We start from the raw sequence: 27,253 nt of genomic DNA, 5'->3' as shown, positions 1-27,253 counted from the left end.
TCATTTGGCTAATTTGATGGGTTACCTGTACATGTTACTTAGTCTCAAACTTGTTGTCTAAAAGTACTCTCCCCTTTCTGTTCTCTCTGATCAGCTTTCAAAGGTACCTGGAAACCGTCTTCTTAGCGCAGGAAAGGTGCTTGTTGGTGTATTATTATATTTAGTCTTAACACACACGCTCAAGTGCCTGATGATATTATTTCAAGGCATCATAACACTAAAGCCGTATTTTGCTTAGCTGTCACCCACAGTAATACCCCATAAAGTTCATAAAACTTAAAAAACAGCAAGTACAGGGTACATAAAATACCTTCTTTAGCCAGCAAGCTGGTTGACACTGAATCCACAGTGTTTTTGTACTCGCACCAAATAATGGACAAAAGCAACATGGTGCTAAGCATGGCTAAAATCTTTGACACCGTTGATGGCACTAATCAGCCGACGGCAACCAGCACTGCGGATGATCTGTTGTCCATCTTTGCACCATGCAGTGCCCTGTTTATTGAAGGACTCGCTGGTAATGTGTCTGACATGATGGAAGATGCACAGCAGAATGGTGATGGAGACTGCCTGTGACGTGAATGGAAATAAACAACAACAAGAGGGGATGAGCTCGGGCAGCTGCTGATGTGTGGACTTTGGATAATCATACAACTGGGAAACTGAGATTTTGGTCATTTATTTTGTGGTAAATATACATATGTTTGTTCTTGATATGGTGGTGACGTGGTGTTGACATAAGTTGGAGTGCCAGCTGTCACCAGAAGATTACATCAAATCTTGCCACTCCCTACAGAAGCTTAGAGTAAAAAGCTGTCACGGCACCCCCAGTTATTGAAAGTTGATCTTTTTCTTCCAAACAAGCCGTCGTCAACGTTCCAAATACAGCATGAGAGCTGCTTTTGGCATCATGTTCTGCTAATATTAAACGGGTCAATAGATTTTCACGCGTGGTATCTTGTAGGCTGCACTGTGATTGAGTGGTTAGCGTGCAGGCCAGCTAGGAGCTAGGAGACCTGGACTCCATTCCCCCCTCGGGCATCTCTGTGTGGACATGTTCTCTATGTTCTCCCCGTGCATGCGTGGGTTTTCTCCGACATCCCCAAAGCATGCTAGGTTAATTGGTATGAATGTGAGTGTGGTGTGGATGGTTGTTTGTGATTAGCTCGCGACCAGCCTCTCCCCCGAAGACAACTGGGATAGGCTCCAGCACGCCCGCGACCCTCGTGAGGATAAGCGGTAGAAAATGAATGAATGGTATCTTTTAGCGTCATTTATATTCATAATTTGGAGCTGAAAGATATAGATGGAGCATACCAATATATAATCCTGTCCTGTCATTTATCTTTCTCTTTATAAAATACAGTAAAATGGGCTTATTTCACACACAATGTCAAATGATGATTAATCATGATGTAATAAGTAGATTACATTTTTCAATACTGGCATTTTTGGTGAGCTTTCTGCAAATATTACAACACAAAAAGGGACTATAGGGGACGGACGGACTACATTGTTCTTGGTTTGTCTAGTTGGTGGCCTTTTCAGTCCAACTGTCAAACATCTTGAGTTGTTGTATCTGCCAGACACGTACTTGGTTTCAATCCTAATATTTGGATGTGACCTTCTGTCCACTTTTTTTTTTAGAACTATGACACAGGCCTCTTTTATGAAATATTAAGATGTATGTCTATTCTTACAACGCAAGGCTTTGAGGTCTTTCCTCGTTTGAGCACAGCGTGGGCTGCCTACTCTTCAATGCAGGGCCTTGGCTTGATGTCCAAGCTGGATGGAACGTTGACACCATGTGTGTGTATACTGTGTGTACATACAATGCACACGTACGCCTGACAACAGGACGACCGAGCGTGAACCACAAAATGAAACGTATGAAGGCAAAATATGAGAATAACAATAACAGCCTTTGGGTTTAACATATGCCAATCTCATGACGAAACGTGCCGTGCCGTAACACAAGCGTGCACGTGGTTCTATTGGCTAAGCTGTAGCCATTATTGCTCACACTGGAGTTAATTATGTGTAGTATTTCACCCTTCCCAGTATGATGGGGATAATGCAAGTAGCCTACCGTAGCTGTACGACTCAGCCAGTGAGGAAGTGGAAGTGGAAGTGGAAGTGGAAGTGGAAGCCAGCCCATAAACACAACAACAATCAACAGACAACAACTACCTGACTGCTTTCCCACGCAATTCCCTCATGGTTACTTTCCCTCATTCCTTCTATAAATGATTAAAGTTGCCGTGTAAAAGCCCTGCAGATAATTAAAACACGGTTTAGCTTTCAGAGCCCATTATAGCTTTGAATTTAAATGGAGTTAGATTGAACTTGAATGTAATGTTGTGTTGCATGTCATGATTTTAAAGTGGAGAAATGTCCTTTTGGAAGGTTTGGAGCATCTTGGGAGGGCTGGGCTTTCAATTCAGAGGAATTAAATGGAGCATGTTGACTTTTCCTTCTTACGTCCGTAGCTGGTGACTTGAGAGGTTTTGTCTCCAGAGATGTTGAATTAAAAATAATGAAAATGGATGAATGAGGACCGAAGACAAAAGTTCTGCATGCATGTTCTTACACGTGCATTTTTCCTGCACCGCATCAGGTTTAAAAAAAAATGCATTTATTAAAAACAGAAAAAATAAAAAATAAAACTGTTTTCAGTGCTTTTGCTACCCTCCACTTTTTCAGTGCTTTGGTCCCGGTTTTCCACAAGAAAAGCTCTGATAAAACATTCCACTGTTCTCAAATATCTTCAGTTTTATTTACTACACAAAATAAGATGAAAACATAAATAAACAAATCAAAATAAATCAATCAATCAGTAACAAATACAATAATAATAAAACAGAAAATAAGAAAAACTTAAGTTGGTGAGTTTTTTTTTCAGATTCAAATGAACAGTATGAAGTTATTTGAACATTAATGAAACTTAACCAGCTTTAAGCTGTCATTTTGGGGTACATGACAGCATACAGCATCCATAGCAAACTCAAACATTAAACTTTCATATCAAGGTGGGGGCTTCAAACTCACGTCTCGCGGACCACATTTGGCCCACGGGTTGCAAGTTTGAGACATATGGTTTGCTCAAAAGTAGAGGCTACAGTTGTATTCCCAAATTAACTAGATAGCACAGACCTCCATATACTTATATATATATATATATATATATATATATATATATATATATATATATATATATATATATATATATATATATATATATATATATATATATATATACACACACACACACACACACAGGGTGACCCCCCAAAAAATGTATACACCCTTAAGCAGCTGCTAATGATGACTGTGTTACTTTGACAGTCCTTCAACGTACCACCTAACTTTCTCCCACACTGCATAGATTGCATAGATAGACTGCTATAATACAGAATATTTCTTTCTACAACTTATAGACTACTATAATACAGTATATTTCTCTTTTTTTTTCTTTCACCTCATACTCTGTCCCAAATGCTAATACGAGGTGGGAATGCATAAAGGTAGGATTTGGAAGTATTTGCTATGCACACCTGATATTTTCAGGAATCAGTTCTAACAATACTACTACTACTACTACTACTACTACTACTAACAATAATAATGATTTCAAATAGAGGAATTGCAACTGGCCTCTTCCTTTATCCTTCCATTGCTACTTGCACTTAGTCGGCGCTCTGACATTTTGACTTGAACGTGATCATGAACATCTTCATTGTTGCGATTGCCATGTGAAACGCAGCATTCAGCAGAGCTCATATCACACAGGGGTCAAAGGTCAAGGAGCTGTTGAAATGATTAATAGTTGGCCTATCAAAGCAACGTTTGTCTTACTTGACTGACTTGTTTAATCTCCTCCAACCTCCTATGACCTCCACTCCAGTTGTCCCTCCACACGGCGGCCAGTCAACTAGAAAGGAACTTTGTCAAGGGCACCCGAAAATGAAAATACTGCTAGTGTTTGCTCTATTATTGCGCTTCACTGGGTGACGTTACTGTTTGTATCAGCTGAGCTATTACGGCTTGAGTCTTTCTAAAGGCGGCTTCTACTTGAGGATTTCAAGTTATCCGAGGTCAGCTGGTTAATTGGGAGAATGTGTTTGGAGCAGAAAGTGGATTAGCATCGCACAGACTCTAAATGGACACACTTGGAAGTCGGCATTGGTATGCAACTACGAAAATTCCTGAAACCTTCAAAATATCTTGCAGCGTACTTAATTGCAATTGGGCATTTATCATTTTATGGTCTCCGGGGATAATTGCTCATCATAATCACAAAGCAGCATGAAACAACAACAACAGTATGATAGCCACTGTCTACTTAGCATTCCCACCTGCACACAGTCAATACCTGTTCAGTTGTTCAGTGTATAGGAAGCTCCCAAATATAAACATGACCGTCTTGACCTTCATATGACCACAGATATGTTTCATCAAAGTTCCGTTATGTACTCTAACCCAGTTGGTCTTTCTCTCCCCTCTTTCAGTGCCATGAATCGCCCCGGGCAACAGTTGCTACCCACATAGAGGTCACTTTACCTCTCTTTCCGTTTGATTCCGTCCAGAGGATGCTGGGAATGTGTCGCGGGCGCAGGAAGTTCCTGGCGGCCTCCCTCGCCCTGCTCTTCATCCCAGCTCTCACCTGGCTTTACCTGTCAGTCGGCAGCTTTCAAGGTAACCAAATAGCCAAATAATGTGCTGGGTGTCCAGTCAAATAGCTTTTATGTATTTCAATGTCATATTTTCCTATTTGTTACTCAGCTGTACACCCTAAACCAGAGGCTCTATGGGTCTTGCGGTATTAGTAGTGTATGTATTTGTATGTAAATTATTGCCCGAGTCACCAGTTTGGTGATTGGTTTCCTCACTTGAGGCGTTTTCTAAATGTTTGCATGCACCCCTTATGATGTCAGGCCATCTCGAGTCTGTACTCCAACAACCAAACAAAAGTGCTGATGTCAGTTGGGAAGAAAGACTTCCATGTGAAGCATTGTTCTCTGGATTCCTCAACCCACACGACTCCATTCTCATTATTGCAGTTATTTCTTTGAAGAATGAAGGAATTTCGGATGAGGAGGGATGTCAGGATTTGTAGTAATGCAAGTTGATGATCCGCACTTCTCTCCGTTTGTTCCTTGACGGTGTCAGATGAGTTAGATTTACAAGAGAACAAGGATGTCAAAGCATTGTATTCATTTAGAAAAACAGCCAAACCCGTTTTTTAGTTGACCCTATTTCAGTCCACATTCCATCGCCCTTGTACCGTGAGCGCTACATCCGGACTGCTGACACTATGAAAAAATGTGATTGTTCATTGCCTTTTCATACGTTATATGTCTCCATGACCATTAAAAATGCAGTATCTGTTTACTCTCCAGCCTTTTATGGGCTTGGAGCTTGGTCTTGCCTGAAATCAGTTCCCAGAGGCTGGCCTGATGAAATAGTGAGTCCGCCTTGCAGAAGGAAAGGCTGTAGTAGACCGGTCCCTCATTGGGAGGCAGGACTCTTGGTAAGTCCAACTCACAGATCAATATGGATTTTTATTTGTGTATAGCCTGGTGAAATCCAAATAATCCAACTGCAGAGACTCAACCCACTTCATACTGCAAAAAGGTAGTGGCTTTCATTCCTGGCCTATGGCAGTACTCTTAAGTACTGCAGTACTGTCGACCAACTCATCAAGTCCACTGTGTTATTCTTACTACTAAAAATGTCCTGCTTATGTGTTTAAATGTGCGGTAAACCAAAACGGCAACATAATTGTTAAGGTTACACAGCATTAAAACATGCTCACAATTACTTCCTGTTCAGTGCAAAATAAGCAGTACGAAAGCTTTATTGTCATTGTGCTCAAAACATACAATGAAATGACTGCAGCAGCTCTGTCGGCATTCAATAATTGTCAGGTTACACAGCATTAAAACATGCTCACAGTGACTTCCTGTACAGTGCAAAATAAGCAGTACGAAAGCTTTATTGTCATTGTAGTCAAAACATACAATGAAATGACTGCAGCAGCTCGGTAAGATAAGAGTATAAAATAACATGTGGACACATTGCCCATGTCTCCTGCAAAAGTCAGAAGTAAATGTGCAAGCAATGCGCTAGTTTTGATTACTTCGACAACCGCTTATGTCGATGTCACTCAGACCGAGATAAATGGACATAAACCATACATTGAATGAACAGAATACACAGAGAGTTAATCCACAATTTGTGGAAACATATTTCCAGTTGACCAATCCTCCACTTTTTCATATATATATTTTGTACTTGGCGTATTAATGACTCACTGAAGCCTGTCCAAAAGTTGATTACATCCTGTAGACGACGTAGGCCACAGGTTCTTGAAGCCATTTTTAATGACTGCAACTGGCAGGATAGAAATACTGCAGGAGTGCAATATTAATTATGATTGAATTGACAGGACCCCGTTCACTAGAGGGTATGCGAATATGTTCCAATAATTCAGTCTTCACTAAGGTCTGCAAAGTAATTATTAGATTTAGTTAAAACGTCTGCTTGCGAGGAAAGATGGAGTCCATCAATTAGGAACATTGTACACCTTCCGTATGCACTTTTCCTGTCTTGTCCATTATTTTCCTTCCCGTCTCTTCATCTCTTCATCCCTGCTGTGTTTATTCGCCTTGGAGTTGGAGGGATTGCGTGTCCCTGGGGTTTCATGTGCTTTGTCTGGATGAGCTCACAGATAAAAGGTTGCTACCGATATAGAAAAGACATTGAAAGGCTAAAAGTATTTGCACCATCTGGTGTTTTGGCCTTGGAGTTTTATTTGTTTGGACTTATACCAGAGTACAGAAGACCCTCCAAAGTTGATGTGCCCCCCTGAGGTCATACACTTTATAATTCCAGCATTAATATATAAGAAAAAACACACTTCCAAAGTCTGGAGTTGTGACTTCTTCAAATGATGAAGTTTGATATTGCATTACCTTTTAAGATGTTCAAATGGACTCTACAGCTAATAAGAGTTCATGATAGAGACTGTTTAACCTGTGAACTGATTATTGATATTTCCATGAAATCCCAACAAATTCAGTGTTGGCTCAGATTGTGTTTGACCCTCAAGGGTCCACTGTGGTTTTATGGGCATAGCTAAAATACTGTGTAGCGCCCAGGTTTGTTCATTGTCAACAACTGCTTTTTCTACCCAGCCTAAAATGGTCTACTGTGATTGACTGCCAAGGCAGGGAATCCATCCACTGTAAGGAAGGAATTGGAGGCAGTGTGCAGCGTGGACCAAATGCCTCAACATAGAAAATTAAGATGATCATTAAATATTGACAAAGGAAAATATCCTTCCTTCGATATGTCGCAGTTTTTTTTCAGTAATTATCTCACTTTTGGGGTAGACTATGGACGATTATTAGTTGAAACATATTGAATTATAAATGATATGTAGCATTGTGGTCACTGGGTGGCAGTAATATTACATTACCTTACCTTAACACTGCTTGAAGTCATCAAGTCAGCCATGACAGTGAAAAAGCTATCCTCCCATTCCATGTCGATGTGGTAGATTTCCGGCTTCTTAAGTTTTAAAAGAAATAAGTTGGAGGCTATCTGGTGACCTTGCTAGCTGCAGCATAAGCGTTGGGCAATGTGTATGTGCTGGGTGGGTGTAAACGTGACTCTCAGGGTGATGTTTCGGAGCTACGGTTAAAAACTGACTTTTTTAGAAAGTCAGAAACAGGTATTCGGTGCGCTGACAACCAAAGTATTCCATATATTAACATTTAAATGAATGACATGTATTTATCCCGGGTCTCCATCCAATTAATGGGCGCATTAGCCCAGCCTTTAAAGCCTGTTGATGATAGCGGACGGTTGGCAGTCCAAGCAGTCCAAACAGAAGCTGTACTAATTCTACATTACATCAAACTGATGTGTCACAGAGGTCATGTGATATTAGCTCCCACTTTGCTTGCCCACATCACTACTTCCTGGAGATGCACTCTAAGCATCATGGGAAATGTAGCTTTGCTTTCTTATCTTGTCCTGGAGACAGAGTATGTTTCCATGCACTAAATTGGTGGGATTACTGAAAAAATGACTTTTCCATTTTTCCTACCTCAGTGTGATGTCCCGGTTCGCCAGTGCCAAACACCGTGTCTCCCCCAAAACGGTAGATAGCGTTTATGCTCCTTTCAGCACCGCTAAACGTTTAGCTTTTTCCGGTTGACCTGTTCCGTCACGTATAAACAAAACATCTTGGCTCACTGTTGCCCAGGTCCATTTATTGGAAGTGACTTTGGCCTTTTTTTGTGTAAAGTTTCCTGTTTGGGCCTCTTTTTCTTTTTAAGCCACTTGCAAATTCCCATGTTCCCTGTTGTTTGGGGCTTGTTGTCAGAGAGCTAGTCGCTGGTTTAGCTCTTGAGATGTGTCAACACCGTCGCAAAGCAGTAACAGCAAATGCAGACATGAATGGATTAACCGCCCGGTACATGTTGTACATCCTGTACCCTTTAATATTGTTACATACTAGAAAATCCTAGCTCTTGTGCATATGGTGGTAGACCACTGCGGACGACAACAAGGACTAATGTTAAGGTGTGACATCAACCGTCTCTGCTGAAACGATCACACAAAACAATTACCGGTACCCACTAGACACATCTGTTGCCCACTAGACACATCTGTAGCCCACTAGACACATCTGTAGCCCGCTAGACACATCTGTAGCCCGCTATTCCATATATGACAAGCATCTTTACCTGCATGGCTAGCGATTTGCACAGAAACAGTACAGGTCGCCGCAGTGTAATGGTTATGGCGAAAGGAGGACTGTTTGTAGTGTAGCACGGATAGTATTTAACAAGAGCCACTAATGATATGCATGTTTTTGTCCACGTTGACGAGCGCCCAGAAAACAATTTAGATGGTAGCTACAGTTACAACCACTGAACATGGACACGCATTGGCCTCAACGTTTATCAGTTTCTACACAATCATTACCCACCCAACCGCAATTAATTCTGGGTTATATCCTGCCGTGGAGACCGACTCGTGTGCAAAACGCCGTTTCCACACTGGTGAGACCCAGTTTTCAATCTGACAGTATTATGAATCCAATCTTTAGGAAGCCAAGCATGATTGATTTAAGGTCTTTACATGCACGTCCATCTTTTCCACTTTAATCAATTGTTTATTCTCCGTCAGAGTAATACATCCCGTCCCTCGATAGCTGTTGTAGTAATTGGATAATCCATGTTTTCACTTCATACGTCAGTCATCCTGCTATGTGATCATCAACTGTCCATGGAAATGTCCATATTTGTAGACCTGATTGGCGGAATCTGATACCTGGGCGTAAGACGTCACTTGGCAAGGGAATATTCTCATCATGTTCATCATGTTGAGATTTCAAATAGCTGCGTGGGTCCGCTATGTGGAAGGACTGAGTGGACCTCACAAATAATCGCTGGCCACGTATTGTCTCAGAACACATTCATCAGGCGGCTACACTGATTTCTAATTATGTTTAATTAGCAATAGTTAATATAATCTTCCCCCAGGGATATTTGCCAATCGAGGCTACAAAATCAGAGGTTAGTTCAAGCTAATGAAAGGCCTGGAATTCTTACCTTATTGATTAGTTCATTATGTTCTCTTATTAATAGGAGCACAAATGATTCGATAGGAGGCTTTTGGGCCCCATCCCTAATTAATATGCAGTGTTTTCCAAACTACCAAATACAGAATAACTGAATTGTTTGTGGATGTTCCTAGACCTCCGCAGGGTGGTTTTAATCCCATGACAAATGTTGACCATTAGAAAACCTGAATGCGGGAAGTCATAGTTGATACAAATAATGCTTAGGCACTCATTTCTGAATAATTCATGTAATTTACAGGAGGGGGAAAAAATGCATAATTATCTTCCTTTGAGATTCCAAACATGTTTACTTGTGGCAAAATAATGAAAGTGGTAAATTTATTTATTTTGTAAACGTGGTTTCACGCCTTTCATGTTTAATTCACATCACTACGAGCAGGAGAACACGTTTACTAAGCTTGTCATTGTTTGAAAGAAAACGATTTATTCTGTAAATGACATGTATTCATGTTATTCTAACATTATTCTGCCCTCAGGTTATCATCCTATTTTTAGGAATTGCCTTTGCTTGGAATGCAGTAATGTTTTGTCTATTGGTTGATGAATCGTGTAACATCTCCTCCATCCAACATCTCCTCCATCCAACCCTGTCTTCTGCGTCTGTCGCTCTCACACCAACTAGCCTCATGTCCTCCTTCACTACATCCATAAACCTCCTCCTTGGTCTTCCTCTACGCCTCCTACCTGGTAGCATCCTTCTACCAATATATTGACTATCTCTCCTCTGGACATGTCCCAACCATCTCAGTCTGGCCTAAAGGACTTTATCTCCAAGGCCTCTAATGTGGGAGGAAACCGGAGTAACCGGAGAAAACCTACACACGCATGAATGAATGATATGCCTTTATTCGTCCCAATGCACGGGGAGAACATGCAAACTCCACACAGAGGTGGCCGAGGATGGAATCGAACTCAGGTCTTTCTGTGAGGCCTGCACACCAACCACTGGAACGCCATGCAGCCTACTTCTGTTGCTTCCCAATCAAATCTCATCTTGTTCCTGCCCTAGTTCCTCTCCAATGTAATCCCCATGTTTGAAGGTGTACCGCACTGTAACTTGAGTGGTACAGAACATGACAGTTTCAGGTCTCAGTCACTTGATTTAGAGCTGCATCATCTTTGGGAGGATGTACATCTCCTTGCTGTACTTGCAAGAAGCTCTACCATGCATGAGCATGAGGGGGAGAGTTGCTAGTGAAGTGCTCGTGGTATTCCCCGAGGAGCATATTCCCAGCTCAAACATGACCTTGACTCCCAGCGGTGTTTCCCATCCAGTCATTTATTTGTGGCGGCTCGCCATGAATACATTTGGATCGCCACATGTCGATGTGGCGCTACCTGTTAAGAATGCTCCATGTTTATGCATATTTATGCTCATGCTCATCTTTTTAAACATGATCATGCATATTCTTGCCTGTGGAGACAATTTAGTTACTGTCTCATCAAATCAACAATGATAATGATGATAATAATAATAATAATAATATAGAAGCACACAAAGCAATGCTATTGGAATAGTATCTGTTTCTGCAGAAAAAGAAGTGAAAATGTGTTTTGATGCATCCCTAATGGACCACAACCTGATGAGTCAGTCAACACAAGCAGGTTGTCGACATAAGCGAGTCTGACCTAAACGGCTTCCATTGTAATTATTTGTGCTCAAGACACTGCAGTTGACTGGGAACCAGTCCAGGGTGTACCCCGCCTCTCGCCCGAAGTCAGCTGGGATAGGCTCCAGCATAGCCACGACCCCAATAAGGATGAGTGGCACCAAACATGGATGGATGGATGCTCAAGTGGCAATATCATTTCACTTTTTTTTTATTGACTCATAATCTTCATCATCATAATCTTACTTTTCAGAAGCATTACTTACTGGAGCCACATGGCTATTTCATCTCTTCATCAAAACTCTGAGTATTGAACATACTTTTATCAGCGGGGAAATGAATAAAGGGCATAAGGTGCAATTTTGCAACAATTGAGCCGGTTTAATATCAAGTGAACATGTGGTCAAAGTAATTACAGACCCATCACTATCCTAAAAATTGCTGCGGAAATTGTATTTCATGAATTATTCCTCAAGAAACTCTAAAAGCCTAAAATCTTTTATCTGGAATATGTGCTGGCTAAATCAGACCGGGAAAGTGAGAATAAAATAGCATCTTTTCAATCAGGTCATCACTCGGGAACCAAAGCATTCCAGCCTAGACAAAGCAAGGTCTGACCGGGCGGCTCGGTTTCTCTTACGCTAAACCACAAGAGGGAGGACGGCGCTATTCATGGCGACGCACTTGCTATTCTCCATCCAATTGTTTGTGGACAATGGGCCTTCTTCCCATTGCTATAGGACATTTAGAATTGATAACATGGCAGTAATCATGGTCTGTTTCTTTAGGATAGACCAGTACATGACTGCTGGGCGCACCAAATAGCTTGGGAGCCATAATCAAACAACCATTATTTATTTCTCTTATATCCATATGGCTTATCCTCACTAGGGCTGTGGGTATGCTGGAGCCTATCCCAGGGCACATATAGACAAACAACCATTCACACTCACATTCATACCTATGGACAATTAACCTAGCATGTTTTTGGGGATGTGGGGAGGAAGAAAACCGGGGTACCCGGAGAAAAGCCATGCAAACCCCCAGCCCAGCCCAGCCCAGCCCAGGTAGTAAGCTCTCGTGGTTGTATGGCTATACCTGCTGGCACAGGAGACTTGGCGCTATTCATCTAAAGCTGCATTTGAAAAGCTTGTACATTCAGAAAGCTGTCACCTTTTTAAATTGAGTTTATTAGCATATTCCCCGGTGGTGTGTTCAGGGCAGTTGTTATTTAAAAGCCTCACCACGGCACTCCCCAGGAAAGCAGCTGTTTTGGTCATTGAAATGACAGATGGTTTGATATGATAAAGCCATATTTCCCAGCACAGATCAATACATGTAATGCAAGCTTTAAGTTCTTAAACGTTCTATCATTTGTGAAGCTCTTCAGAGATTTTTCCCCTTGAGAGATACCAGAGGGGCCATTTTCATTTTTTTCATTTTGTAAACAGGATAAAACTATATATGGTCGTCCCTCGCAATTTGGCAATCGGATTGTCGCTCCCTCACTTTGTGTTCAAGGTAACAAAGCCAATTAGTGTAATATCTCATTAAGAAGGAATTAACTGTATTTATGGAATCTTCTTCTGGGGGAAAAGTGGGAGCGATTATGTCATCTAAGTGAAGTTCTTCCTGTTTGTCACGACCCCACAGTGAAGCCCCTCCCCCTGTCGCCATTGGAAACCCAGTCATCCACGCCCGTGGGAGGGGACGGTGAGCGCCAAGCGTTGGAGTCTCGGGTGCGGGCGGTGGAAGAAGAGAACCGGGCGCTGCGCCGGGAGCTTAGCCGGCCACCCAGGAGCCCATCGGCACGCCTTCCGTACGGTGGTCACCATGGCAACCAGAGCAGAGCCCATTCAGAGGAGGGCACCGGTGACAACGAGGGCCAGAAAGCTGCTTCAGCGGGAAACACTTCAGACTGTGTCCAACAGCCGGTCGTGGATAAGTGTGAGGTGGGGGGCGTTTCAACTTGTCTATGGTCATCCTTATGCTCACATACGATGGTGTTGGGAAAGGGATCGTGGGGCTGGTCTAATGTCAAAAGTCAGACACGACCATGCTGGGATCGGTCGGCTCAGTTGGAGCTGACTGAACGACCGCGATGTGTTGTTGGATCACTTCAAAGAGTCTTGGAGTCAAACTCGGCTGTTTTGATACATAAAGCACACAAACCAACATTAGCCATTTCTAATTTATTGGTGACTTTCGCCAGGGTCAAGAAAGAGAATGGGATTTTTAACCTATGGCCGTCGAGCATGGATTGCCTAATTTGCATAGAATTTGCATAATCAAAAATTTTGTACAGTTTTTTTCACTCATAAGTCGCTCTGGAGTATAAGTCGCAGGAACAGCCAACCTATGAAAAAAAGTGGCACTTATAGTCTGGAAAATACGATATCTAATGGCAATTTGTGGCTTGGCCTTTGGGCGGGGCAGACCTGTCAACAGCACCCGTCACTGCTGCCCAATGTAAACACAAAATGCAGAATATCATTCAACATTTTAGAAAACTGCCCAACAACACCACAAAGTGTCTAAATTTGTCGCTAGTTTGGGAAAATATGTTGTCATGGTGGAGTTAGCATGTTCTCCCCGTGCATGCGTGGGTTTTCTCCGGGTACTCCGGTTTCCTCCCACATTCCAAAAACATGCTAGGTTAATTAGCCACTCCAAATTGTCCATAGGTATGAATGTGAGTGTGAATGGTTGTTTGTCTATATGTGCCCTGGGATTGGCTGGCCACCAGTCCAGGGTGGACCCCGCCTCTCGCCCCAAGACAGCTGGGATAGGCTCCAGCACCCCGGAATGAATGTTGGCATGGTAGAACCCTACAAAATGGTCCAGTTGGCACCACGGAGTGGCATGAGGTGTCACTACGCCATAAAAGTAGTCGCCGTACTTGCTTAATATGCAGGTCACATGGTTTTGGGTGGGTTGTTTTTATAGGACTTTACAGTCTAAAGAGGTGGGTCTCTCTCCTTAGAACCACCAGAAAAGGGAAAGATGCGTGTTCACGTTTCACATAAGGATTGGGGATGATGAGCAAAACAAAAAGAAGCAGTTTCCCTTTTCACGCTGTGTGATTAGACAGTTTTTATGTTGCTGTTGTGGTTTAAGCAGCACTTGTGTTGACATAATTGGGACTAAATGAAACGGGTTCCACTGTAATTGTTTTCACCTCGGTTTGCAGTACGTTTCTGAGGCGCTGGATGTGTTGCTGGTGTGTCATGGCTGGCTGAGGAACATCGACACGTCCACAGCACTGCAGACTAATGACATTGCTACTCATCTGTTACGTTTGGGGTGCACACTTGCACCGATGTATTGTACCTGTTATGATAGGCTGCAAAAGAATGAATCCAAAATGCAGAAGGGGAAATATTACAGCGTTGCTGTGTAAAAGCACATACATGATATCACAAAATGATACTGTTCAAGGCTTCTTTTGCCTTCGCCTGGAATAACTGCAGGTTATGAGCTGCTTTCCCTCCAACACATTTCCAAGCAATCGCACACCTTGTACTATCTCAGCCGTGGGTGTGTGTAGCGCTGCAAAGGGTATGCTGGTGGATGCTTTCTTATCACCACCTCCTACTTGCGTTCTTTTTGGCAAAGCACTCTTCAAAAGCAAGCAGACTACAGAGAAGATGCAACACCCGCCGAGTTGGAAGTAAGAAAATCTTAACACAACGTGTGCAGACTCGAGCCACCCGTGCTTGCACATGACCTCTGCTCACTTGGAAGGTCAGCCGGGCTGCCCCAACCCCTGCAGGGAGATTACAGTGGAAGCTCTGAGGGCGGAAAAGGAAAGTTTTGACATGTCAAGATGGCATTTGAAGCTGAAATATGAGTTGTGTTCTGTCTAAAGTAAATACATGCCACAACTGGTCTAAATGTGTATATTTACAATACAAGCACAACCACTGAGGTAGCTTCCATGCTACAAAAAGGACTCTGTGCCATCGTCACATGTGAAAGACAGTAGAATTACAACCTTCCATTTTCTATGCCACTTAACCTCACGAGGGTCCCCAGCCAATCTGTGGCCAATTTAGAGGACCCAATTAACTTCACAGGCATACTTGTGGAATGTGGCAGGAAACCCGAGGACCCGGGGAAAATCCACACAGAGATGCCCAAATGGAGGTTCAAACCCAGATCTTCCTATCTCCTGACTGTGGCCAACACGCTAACCACTGGGCCAACATGCTAACCACCAGGCCACCGAGTTTCCCAGGAATCGTGTTCACTAAACTGGAACTCTTGCGGGATGGAGGCCGTGACATTCAACACCACTTCCACACTGACCTGAATACTCATGAGTGACAATCCAAAATAAATATGGCATCCATGCCCATGATGAGGGTATGTAAACTACGGTTTGTGTCCAATCTAGAGCACAGGGCTGGACAGTCAAATCGTTATGGCTTCTAAGACGATGCATTCATTTTCCAGGATCATTCCACTCTCACCTCCTGCTTTTGAGATGTTTAATGTCTTCTATTTCCCTTCTTTCCACAGACCATCCATGTTGCCATCGTATGTGCAGGCTACAACGCCAGTCGAGATGTGGTGACACTGGTTAAATCGGTCCTTTTCCACAGGTAAAGTTATGGGGTAATAAGTTAGGAACAGAAAAGCATGCATTCATATGCTACAATGAAGACCAAATGACCTTATGGAGCTCTTAAAGAAAACATAGCATAAAGGACACTTTTCTAGTGTTGTATCAGTGGGAGACATTAATACTCATTAATACTCCATGTACTGTAGCTTCTGCATGTGTATGCACTACATACAGTACCACATACAGTACCACATACAGTACCACCGTGCTCTGATATAACGGAAGATGTAGTACCTTCTTGGTCTTTGCTTTATTGAGTTTCTATTTGGTTAGTGACTGACCATGTCAGTCAGTCATGGTTGACCACTCCAGATTTGCTTCAGCGTGAAAGCGCCACTCAGGTGTGGTTAAACCACAGCGAGGTTGACCAGGCAGGGTGAGGGGGCCCCTTCGCAAACGATTTGAGTAATTGGGTCAAGCCCTTTTCATAATTAGAGCAAATGTCCTAAGCCTTTCCTTTCATTAGTCTTTTGATTTATTCCCTCGTGTAAGCCGCGGATGGGGGCGGGGACTGAGCTTGGTGGACTGTTGCGGGTCAGAACAAACCACATTAGGACTGATGGCTTGAGTATCTGCGGCCAAATGAGTTTTCCAAACAAGCATAAAAGTTTGTTCCAATCCGCCGCTTTGACGCATAAGCCCATGCAAGCGCTGAGCGGAGAACATAATGCATGTTTATGATGTTCTGCCAGGCTGGGGGTGCACTTTATCAACACTTTATGTATGAGTCGACTCGGGCAGGGTCGCTACAGATTATTGATGCACAGCCTTAGAATGTTTGCTATGAGTTAGCCTTTTTAAAGGGGATGTTGAGTTGACGCTAATGGAGGATGACTTTGGCAGGTCAACAGACGTATTCTGTGCTCAATGTGCTGATGATTTCAGATTTGGACAGGCATGACCTTTTTTTGTTTTTGGATTTAGCCAAGGAACGGTAACCAATAGCATGGCTAATATGCCGACCCCTCAGGGCAATGTGGAATCAAATGAGGGCTTTAACTGTTGACTCACTGTTGTTTTGCCACTGAGTGACAAATATTCGAGCAGACAGAGCCCTGGGAGATCAGCCATGTTGTCCTGTCATCTTATAGTCCTGAACCTGAAAGGAGTGGATGAGATGAGCCATGGGTTGCCAAACACCACAGGACTCTGCCATTATAGGGCTGCGGCGTTTATTAAATAGTCGCTCCCTCCCGCTGTACTGCCCTCCTCAATATCGATGTCTGATGAAGTATTGGGCAGGGGCGTCGCTTGGTTCTGAGGACGGGGGGAGGGGGGCTTAGCCTCCTGGAGATGCACAGGATATGAATGTGACGCGATGTGAGCCGTGATCGCCTATACATCTTTTTTTCATGTCATTTATATTTTTTCCTTTTTTGTAAAATGGGAAATGCTAGGTTCATGGTTCCATCTGCTGTTATCTGCTGTGGGCTGGAGCTAACTAATTGCTAGCAGCAGTGATGAATACTTACTTTTTAAAAACCTTTGTATAGCCATTCTTCGACTGCTGCTCTAGCCAATAGTTGGCTCTGTGTGCTGCAAAGGTAGGTACACACGCTGCAACGTGCTGCAGGGAAACCATGGACTGGATCTCAGTGATGTGGGGGTCCTCTACACGGCCAAGTGGAATGGACTGGGTCATGGCGCAGTACCTTACCTATACCTTACACCGTCAAATGAAGGGAAATGGACAGATTTAGAATTATAAATTAATGACAGGTAATGTGAATATTTATTTTAACTCCCTATTATATAACATTTGTCAGATTTTGGGGGGGAAAAATCATTTTTTTTAATCAATATATATTTTTTTAATCAATAAAAAAATATGAATTTATTTTGATATTGAGGCCCCCTAAAATGGACCTAATGACGCCACTGGTATTGGGTATGAAATAAATTTCCAATTGCGAATCATTTCCTCCTATTTTCAGTGGTGTTACGTATTGTTACGTAACAAAGTCCTCCAATTGCGGCTTATCTTCAACGTGAACTGCTACCAAAACCTAAAGCTATCGGCACAAAATTGCGTTTGGAGCGCTGACATGATGATGCAATTACAGTGATGAGAAGGTGAAGGTTCTTGCTCAGAAATCTCCTATCCACTCATAGATGACCAGAGTACCATAAATCAGTGCCGGTCCTCCTTGGATCCAAGATAAGATTGTAAAGATTAGACCATCGTAGCGTGACCCTGATTATCTGCACGTACTGACACGTTTGCTTTTCCTACCCGCCAGGATCCAGTAACAGGAATGCTGTGTTGCTCTTGCTGACAACTTGAATCTCTGTTGTGCATCTCACGGACTTCTAGAGTCCATCGCAGCTGACGCATTGATTCCTAAAGTCATTCACTATACAAGATCCTGATGCTGGCATCCTCTGTTAGGTTTCTGGAATTCCTGACGACCTATGGAGAACATACCACCCTCAACACACACGGGCTGATGTTTTGTGAAATGCATTTAGCAGCATAAATCCCGTTAAGCTGTCTCATCTCATTTCAAAGGAGTCCCTGGATAAAAAGATACACTTCCTCCTGGGTCGGAGTTTATTGTCTCCTCTGTACGAGCTTTGGCCATCCTGTCTGATGAATCATCTCCTTCATGGTATTGTGTCCCCCGAGGCCTTAACGCACGCTCACTCTAAACCATAATATTTAAATTAGCAAAAACAATCTCCACTAATGGTCTACGGAGTTGCTTGCTCTAGAGGTTTCATGCATATCACATCGTCTTCATCAGCAGATGAAGTTTAGCTGCATGGTGCGAGTGTACAGGGAGCCCTTGGCAGCTCCCGAATGCTCATCAAGCACTGGCTTGGTCCACCGCGATCGTCTACAGTCCTGCCTGAATATAGTACATATTCGGAAAACACGGTTAGTTTGAACGTGATTCTGACGTCAACACTAATATTATGTCATGTAAACGCTTACATTTGGATTATTCTTCTTCTTCTTGCTCTTTGGGCTTTTCCCTTCAAATCAATCTCCTCCATCCAACCCTGTCTTCTGCTTCTGTCTCTCTCACACCAACTAGCCTCGTGTCCTCCTTCACTACATCCATAAACCTCCTCTTTGGTCTTCCTCTTGACCTCACTCTCCTCTGGACATGTCCCAACCATCTCAGTCTGGCCTAAAGGACTTTATCTCCAAGGCCTCTAACATGTAATGTACTCTTTCCTGATCCTATCCATCATGGTCACTCCCAATGAGAACCTCAGCATCCTCATCTCTGCTACCTCCAGTTCTGCTTCCTGTCTTTTCCTCAGTGGAACTGTCTGTAGACCAAACAACATGGCTGGTCCTACCACAGCTTTGTAAACATTTCCTTTCATTTTAGCTAGAACTCTTCTATCACATCACACCTGACACTTTTCAAACTTCTTCACCTCCTTTTCACTATCTCCATCGTTCTGGCCTGTTGACCCCAGGTACTTAAAACTCTACACCTTCTGTATCTCTTCTCCCTGTAACCTCACTCTTCCACTTGGGTGCCTGTCATTCACACACACATTCTCAAGTTTAGCTGTGGCTTAAATTTGAATATCAGGTTGTAATTGTGCAGGCTCACTGCTCAGATGGCAAAGGATTGTGGAATTGAGTCAAATGCGTAGCTTTGAATATGTAAAACCAAGCACGTTAGTAAAATGTTCTTTCAAATAGTCCTAAATAGCACCATTACTTAAAAGGTGTTATTGCATTGAAAGCTGTAAATGGTGGATCTGTTGGGATTCCAACGACTCCATTTCCAGTGACAGATTCTCACCTTTGATGTCAATAGAGAAGAAGTTTTGAAAGTAGCATGTAAGATTGTGTATACGCTTTCTCCTGCCGTTTCACAATGCACTCTAATTTACCATCCTGGCATATTTGAAGTTGTAGAATGCTTTGAAGTTTTGGGGAAAGTGCGTAAAATGTACTTAAAGCGTGTGTATGTGTCCACAGGCGGAACCCCCTTCATTTCCATTTCATCACAGACTCCATAGCTCAGCAAATCCTGTCCTCGCTCTTCCACACCTGGATGGTTCCTGCTGTTCGGGTCGACTTCTACGACGCAGATGAACTGAAGGTAACTCACAGCTTTACTTTCCTTTCTGTGTCACTCAGTTTGGGATTTTCATGCCGTTTAGCCTGTTGAACGAATAAAGAGGAAATATACCGGAAGATAGTTATTTGCAAATCTCCATCTCGGCTCCATAAATGTACTTTTTAAACTGACACATTTGTTCCTTGCAACAAATGTCTTTTCACACTTAGCATTTTGAGCACGCCAAGTGCAGAATCTCATTTGAAGCGGCGTGTGGAAAAATGATTTAAATGTACTTTTAATTATTTATGTACAATTGAGGAGGAAAACGCTGGCACATATTTTATTGAGCGATCCCAATGTTGGCAATATTCATTCATTCATTCATGGGGTCGCGGGGGTGCTGGAGCCTATCCCAGCTGTCGTGGGGCGAGAGTCGGGGTCCACCCTGGACTGGTGGCCAGCCAATCCCAGGGCACATATAGACAAACAACCATTCACACTCACATTCATACCTATGGACAATTTGGAGTGGCTAATTAACCTAGCATGTTTTTGGAATGTGGGAGGAAACCGGAGTACCCGGAGAAAACCCACGCATGCACGGGGAGAACATGCAAACTCCACACAGAGATGGCCGAGTGTGGAATTGAACTCGGGTCTCCTAGCTGTGAGACCTGCGTGCTAACCACTCGGCCCCAACCCATTTAAAAAGAAGCAGCAGGTAAATATTGAATACTGCACAATGACGGCAATCGATTAGAGGTTGTATATTGGTCTCAGATGTTGGTGGACATTAAGAGTTGCATTTCTCTTTGTTTAGATCATTTAAATTAAATTTTAATTTTAATTTAAAAGATAATTTACACGACTTTCAACACAGCAAATTCCCGGCAGAGCATTTGGCTGGCCATGGCTGCCAGGACGCTGCAGTGCTTCATTCAGATGCCAGTGAACCAGTACACTGCTCTGCTGGGAAGGAATGCATTATGGGAATAAGTAAAAATCGTTTTTTTATCTATTAAATTAGTATCGGTACTTGTCTTGTATATTTCTTGGATACCTTTTGAGTGTTAAGTTGCTGTGTGATGATTGTAGCATTCATGTAGGCCACATAGTCGGGAGATCGAAAAGATGTGGGTTCGATTCTCTGTGCATCTCTGTGTGGAGTTTGCATGTTCTCCTTGTGTGTGCCTTTTCTCCGGGTACTCCGGTTTCCTCCCACATTCCAAAAACATGTTAGGTTAATTGGCCACTCCACATTGTCCATAGGTATGAATGTGGGATAGGCTCCAGCATGTACGTATGGTCCTCACAGACTCGACAGAATATCCCATTTTGTGACCTGGACATTTTTTAGGGGGTCGGTCTTAAACACCAGTCCAGAAATGACGGCAGTCATCTGACTAAGGCAGTCATTAGAGTAAGGAAAAAATATCTTTAAAGTAACAAGAACATTAAATTCCTGCTGTGATTAATGCTGATGTCAATGTGAAAATCTTGTGATTAATAGCAACAGAAGAACAAAGTTCCTCAAGGTGCCTTAGGTGCTTTTTAGTCATTTGTGGTTGTCGTCACGGCCACAATGGATTGTGGGTATGTTTATGCAGTAGTACTCCTGCATGCACATTTTTTTAGATAGACCAAAAGTCTGTTTGCTACTTTAATGCTAGGATATCAGATGACACTATTCCCGCACCCTAAATAACATGTTGGCATCGCATATTGGAGACTACATTAGCCGGCAGCAGCAAAGCCGGTGCCTTAGGTGTGATAGATTTAATGATGGCGCCATTTAAACACTTTTATGCAAACAAAATCCTCAGAGGGACACACCAGAGCAAGCACTGCTGCTTGTGTATTGTGGCCTCCATCCTAGCGACGGGCGATGCTGAGCTCTACAGATGATGATGCTTAGTGAAAGTAAACACTGAAATGTCTACTTAGGCCAGTTTTTCACCCTCTTCTCTGAAATAATACATTTTATGGAAACAAAAAGCCCCAAAAATTGCCTTGTTTTAATCACCCACTTGTCCAAGTTTGTGAACCAAAATAAAACCATACCTTGAAGTTACTTTTAAGTGATGGAATATTATCATTAAGCCTTAACCGTTCCCATTTTAGTGTGTGCCCCCGTTTTGAGTCTGTCCTATTTTTTTTTTCACATGACTGATGGAACATAAGCAAATACACTGAGCCATTGTTGTTTACTTCCATTCAGTCCGAGGTGTCGTGGATCCCAAACAAACATTATTCCGGAATCTACGGTCTGATGAAGTTGGTGCTCACAAAGACGCTCCCGTCTAATCTACAAAAAGTCATCGTTCTGGACACAGACATCACATTCGCCACGGACATCGCCGAGCTCTGGGCTGTCTTCCACAAGTTTAAAGGTAAGCAAGCTTACTTATATTATTTATATTGACTGTTCATTAATGTCAATAACTGTTAATGACCGAAGTACTACATTACTACATTTTTACAGATAAAATACTTTCAGTTGCCATATGCCATATATACGTATTTGAATAGAAGCGTCTTCAGTCTGGATTTGAACATTGCCGATGTTGAGGGTTGTCGCACATCTTCTGCAAGATGCATGAAACTGAAACGCGGCCTCACCAAGTTTAGTCCTGACTCTGGGCTCCCGCAGGACACCACCACCTGAGCTTCAGGGTGGTTTATGTGGTTCTGACATGTCAGAGATGTTTTAAATTCTAGTTCTCGCAGCGACAGGAAGCCAGGGCAGAGAGCGAGTGCTGGATATAGATGTGATGTCATGAATTTCTATTTCCTGTGCAGCTATGTTGTTATGGCGTATACATAAGTCATATATAACAGTAGTAGTCTGATCCAGTCCCACAGTAATATAATCTGGCCGGGCATTGTGCCCCCTGTCCTCACAATCAAGGTGATAACACAACCATGTAAAAAGTGTGCATGTGTCACGGGACACAATGTCCGGTGGGTTAATTCATCTGGAAAAGTAAAGCGTGGAGGAAGTGCGAATCCCTTCAAAGATTTATCGGTACCGCTGTCCTCTGGAGCGATGCAGCCGGCAGCGCTTTGGATCAATCTTAATTAACAGTTGACTCCAATGCAGCACCTCTGCCACCCACTCCCTGTCCGGTCTGCCTGAGACGTCTGTCCCTGTTATGTTTCAAAGTAAAAGCGTGCACAAAGTTGCACTTGGTCAAGGATGTTGTTCAACTGAATTGAACTTGTTTTACCAGTATAGCTTTTAAATGTACTTAGTGCTATTATTTATCCAAATATGGAGTGATCAAATACATACAGCGTATGGAATTGCCATTGGATGATAGGACTTCATAGTTCAAAAAATGCCTGACCCTAATTCACCCTCACCCTTAAGAGGTCCTTAAGATCCAGTTGCACATTTGATTGACACAGCAAAGGAATATCAGCTTCCCAAAAATTACTGTAAAAATATGATATAGGATATAGCATGGTGGAGAGTGGTTAGCGCACAGGTCACATGCTAGGAGACGTAGGTTCAATTCCCCCTTCGGGCAACTCTGTTTGCATGTTCTCCCCGTGCATGCGTGGCTTTTCTCCGGGTACTCCGGTTTCCTCCCACATTCCAAAAACATGCTAGGTTAATTAGCCACTCCAAATTGTCCATAGGTATGAATGTGAGTGTGAATGGTTGTTTGTCTATATGTGCCCTGGGATTGGCTGGCCACCAGTCCAGCTGGGATAGGCTCCAGCACCCTCGCGACCCTCGTGAGAATAAGCGGTAGAACAAACCACCTGAAGCATCTTTGTTTTTCAACTCTTTTCTTTTTTTTTTGAACCCAGTTTGTTAACAATGCAGACTTTGTTGTCTGTCAGCATAAAGAAAAAGAAAGACTTGGTCTGAAAATAAATAAAAATGTGGCACTATTCCAACATGGTTTGAACAAAGGACACAAACTTTGTGAAGCACTACATCACCATGGTACATTAAGTTTGATGCATTATTTGGATGTTCTTGGCTTAGTCCATAAAAGCCTGCAATCCTCCAATCAATAACCCACATACAGTATATAGGCCAATGTTGCTTTGGACCATCCAGTAATTTTATTGTCTTTATTTAGCACACAATGACTTGAGGAAAGCGCTTGAGATGTTCCTGTTTTGTATTGTACTTTCCCTGCATTCCCTGTTGTTTTCTATTGGATTCCATTATTGGAACTTCTCCCTGCACGTATTGTTTAGCGTATTTTAAATGTAGTCTTAATCATTTCCAACGTCCAGGTTATTTTCTTCCAGACAGGCATAATTGTTGATTGACTAAACCCTATTTTTCCGGGTCAGATTTGACACTTTGTCAGTAAAATGCTGTGTAAATCAATAGTTTGTTTTGCCGTTCTTACCCTGCCTGCAGGCTCCTCTTTCAGCATCCCTTGCATTCTTAGGAGTTGAGCAATGGAGTGGGTTGGGTTTTCCCTCCCCGTGAATGCTTATTGTGTGTTTTTTTGCTGATGGCTCGGAAGGACCACAAGAGTGATGTACATCGTTTATCCATCCAATGCCAGAGATCCCCGCTGCTTTCCTGGAATTCCCCCTCTGTTCTAATCAGCAGATATTCTCGGGTTGAGTAAGAGCCCGAGGGAAATTAGAGTACCACTCAAGACCCCATATTTCATTTTACCTTCATTCCCATATACCATGCCCTCCAGAAAGTACAATCCATGACCCTTGCCACTTTGACAAATTCAAGAGGCCGACACCGGTGTGTATCAAGTAGCACAGGGCAGGCGGGTTGAGGTTAGGTGTTTAATGTAGAGGTCTGCCAGACATTGAACAGCGCGTTGTTATGCCTTTGAGCTCATTAATTCTTCAACACCTCCCAGGAGCTGCGTATAGTCCAGGCCCATTTCTCTTCAATAGCTACGAACATGATGTACGTGTGTCCTGGAGATGTTAATGGCTTCTGTTTCACCATGCACTTTTTTCATTGAAAATACTTCATGTCTGTGGAGAATATCACAAATGTGGAATAAATGTACTTACAGACTCCAAAAATATACATCCTTACTGCATTGGACATTCTAGCTCTGTCCACATGACTTCATTGACATGGCTTTGCAATGTTCAAGGGTCAGAGAAACATGGCAGCACTGATTGAAGGAATCGATGAATTACGAGACATGAGATTTCAATGGCTGGAAAAGCGCTTCTCATTTCCTCTCTCGGTTCAGTGGCTGGTGGAGCATGGCGGCTCGCATCACTACAGTGCGCTGTAATAAAAAAAAAATGGCCAGACTTCTGTTCTCCTGTAATCACAGAGCTCCTTAAAGGTATCATGGCGTTTGGACACTTGTCTTAAATATTGACTTGACTGTGTAACATCAAACCACGTCTACTTCTACTGCCTGCTGTGTTGTCTTCATCAACATGTTGGTGCAGCTCAAATGGAGCCAAGAGATATTTTGGAATATATTGTAATGACACCCCCCCCCCCCCCCACACCACCACGCCCCAACTTTTTAGTGAATATAGCGTGTCACTGATTTGAAAGTGCATGAGCAGCAGCGATAAGAGAGAAGAAAATGAAGGAGATGAATAACGGAGATGGTGATGATGGAGGACCTTCTTGATTACAGCTCGTTATGTCCTTTCTCAAGCGGGTAGACGTTGCATCGTCCACTGTTGTTCATTTTGTATTTCCAGCCAAGGTGAAACACCTGACTCGTGCAAACAGCCCGAGTACAAGCTTGCATTCTATTTTTGCTTTCTGATTTCATTAGATTGCTTAGCGACTATTTATGGATGTGGATTTGGGATGCCTATTCCACTACTGATCATCCATGACTGAGATCAGCTGCTAACGATGCCGATTGCATATTCATTCATTCTTTTTCTACCGCTTATCCTCACGAGGGTCGCGGGGGTGCTGGAGCCTATCCCAGCTGTCTTGGGGCGAGAGGCGGGGTCCACCCTGGACTGGTGGCCAGCCAATCCCAGGGCACATATAGACAAACAACCATTCACACTCACATTCATACCTATGGACAATTTGGAGTGGCCAATTAACCTAGCATGTTTTTGGAATGTGGGAGGAAACCGGAGTACCCGGAGAAAAGCCACGCATGCACGGGGAGAACATGCAAACTCCACACAGAGATGGCCGAGGGTGGAGGTGTGAGGCCTGCATGCTAACCACTCGACTACCGTGCAGCCCACTGATCGCATATATTAACTGTAAAAAAACCAACAAAAAACATAGAAATAAGTACTTAAAAATAAGGGGGGGGCACCAGGATTACTGGCGGTGTTGGAGTCGTCACTAAGTGCAAAATGAATGTTCCTAAGCACACAGGATGTGACGATACAGCGATGCCGCATTACTGTATAACCCACAGAGCTGAAAGAATGAGGGGGAAAGTAGAGGCGTGTCCACCGGAAATGATGCTAATTTCGACCAAAAACATATTTGACTGACCTTTTTAAGAGAACATATATCGCTCATGAAACTTAGAGGATGAGACACTTGGCCTTTTGACTGTCACTACCATACAGACCAATGTTGACTATGATGGCTGCCATTTCACTGACTGTTGCTGCACTGAGCTTAAAACTCACCATAGTACTACTAGTATTAAAACGCCATATTCAAGGTAATACTTTTTAATGTGCTACCCCGGCGTGATATTTTGGTGGCATGTGTTGCAGGATGCCAGCTTTACGTCTTTGTCAGGCTCTACACTGCAGACATGGAGGCTTTGCCGCCACACGTGTGTGGGGGGGGGTAGATAGAGCAAGGCACTACATTGCATACAGGCTGCAGTCGTACTTGCCTCAGGTGGTCCGCATATGCAGATTACATACTTGGATATGGATTGGAGATATACATTGGCTGCATGTTGGATGAGTGGTTAGCATGCAGGCTTCACAGCTAGGAAACCTGGGTTCGATTCCCTGCTTGGGCATCTCTGTGTGGAGTTTGCATGTTCTCCCCGTGCATGCGTGGGTTTTCTCCGGGTACTCCGGTTTCCTCCCACATTCCAAAAACATGCTAGGCTAATTGGCCACTCCAAATTGTCCATAGGTATGAATGTGAGTGTGAATGGTTGTTTGTCTATATGTGCCCTGGGATTGGCTGGCCACCAGTCCAGCTGGGATAGGCTCCAGCACCCCCGCCCCCTGGTAAGCGGTATAAATGAATGAAAGCATGAATGAAAGTATGCCCATTCCAAGGCCGTGCAATTGGACTGTAGTTATTTTGCTGTTATTGTTTCATGCTGTTGCTATAACGATGAAGTTGCCGAGCCATTTTTCAGAGAAACCACCCCCTTTGGTCTCAAATGTTATGTCGACGTCTACA

The 27,253-nt window shown here is 43.1% G+C and overlaps 1 protein-coding gene across 2 annotated transcripts in view; it reads left to right on the top strand.

Annotated features, from left to right (window-relative positions):
- large1 (LARGE xylosyl- and glucuronyltransferase 1) overlaps positions 1–27,253 on the top strand; it is a 60,585-nt gene that overhangs the window by 13,506 nt on the left and 19,826 nt on the right. The window contains exons 2-6 of one of the 2 annotated variants that reach the window (XM_058067290.1): positions 4,509–4,695; positions 12,922–13,220; positions 15,790–15,872; positions 19,842–19,965; positions 22,145–22,316. In XM_058067290.1, the coding sequence (XP_057923273.1) occupies positions 4,590–4,695; positions 12,922–13,220; positions 15,790–15,872; positions 19,842–19,965; positions 22,145–22,316 (784 nt within the window). In that variant the 5' untranslated portion in view covers positions 4,509–4,589. Of the gene's footprint in view, positions 1–4,508; positions 4,696–12,921; positions 13,221–15,789; positions 18,774–19,841; positions 19,966–22,144; positions 22,317–27,253 lie in introns of those variants that run through there. The other variant, XM_058067291.1, reaches the window with a different exon arrangement.

This window comes from Doryrhamphus excisus, chromosome 3, assembly GCF_030265055.1.
Source record: "Doryrhamphus excisus isolate RoL2022-K1 chromosome 3, RoL_Dexc_1.0, whole genome shotgun sequence".
In the NCBI taxonomy this organism is placed as follows: Eukaryota; Metazoa; Chordata; class Actinopteri; order Syngnathiformes; family Syngnathidae; genus Doryrhamphus; species Doryrhamphus excisus.
This window is presented reverse-complemented; position numbering and strand designations above follow the sequence as displayed.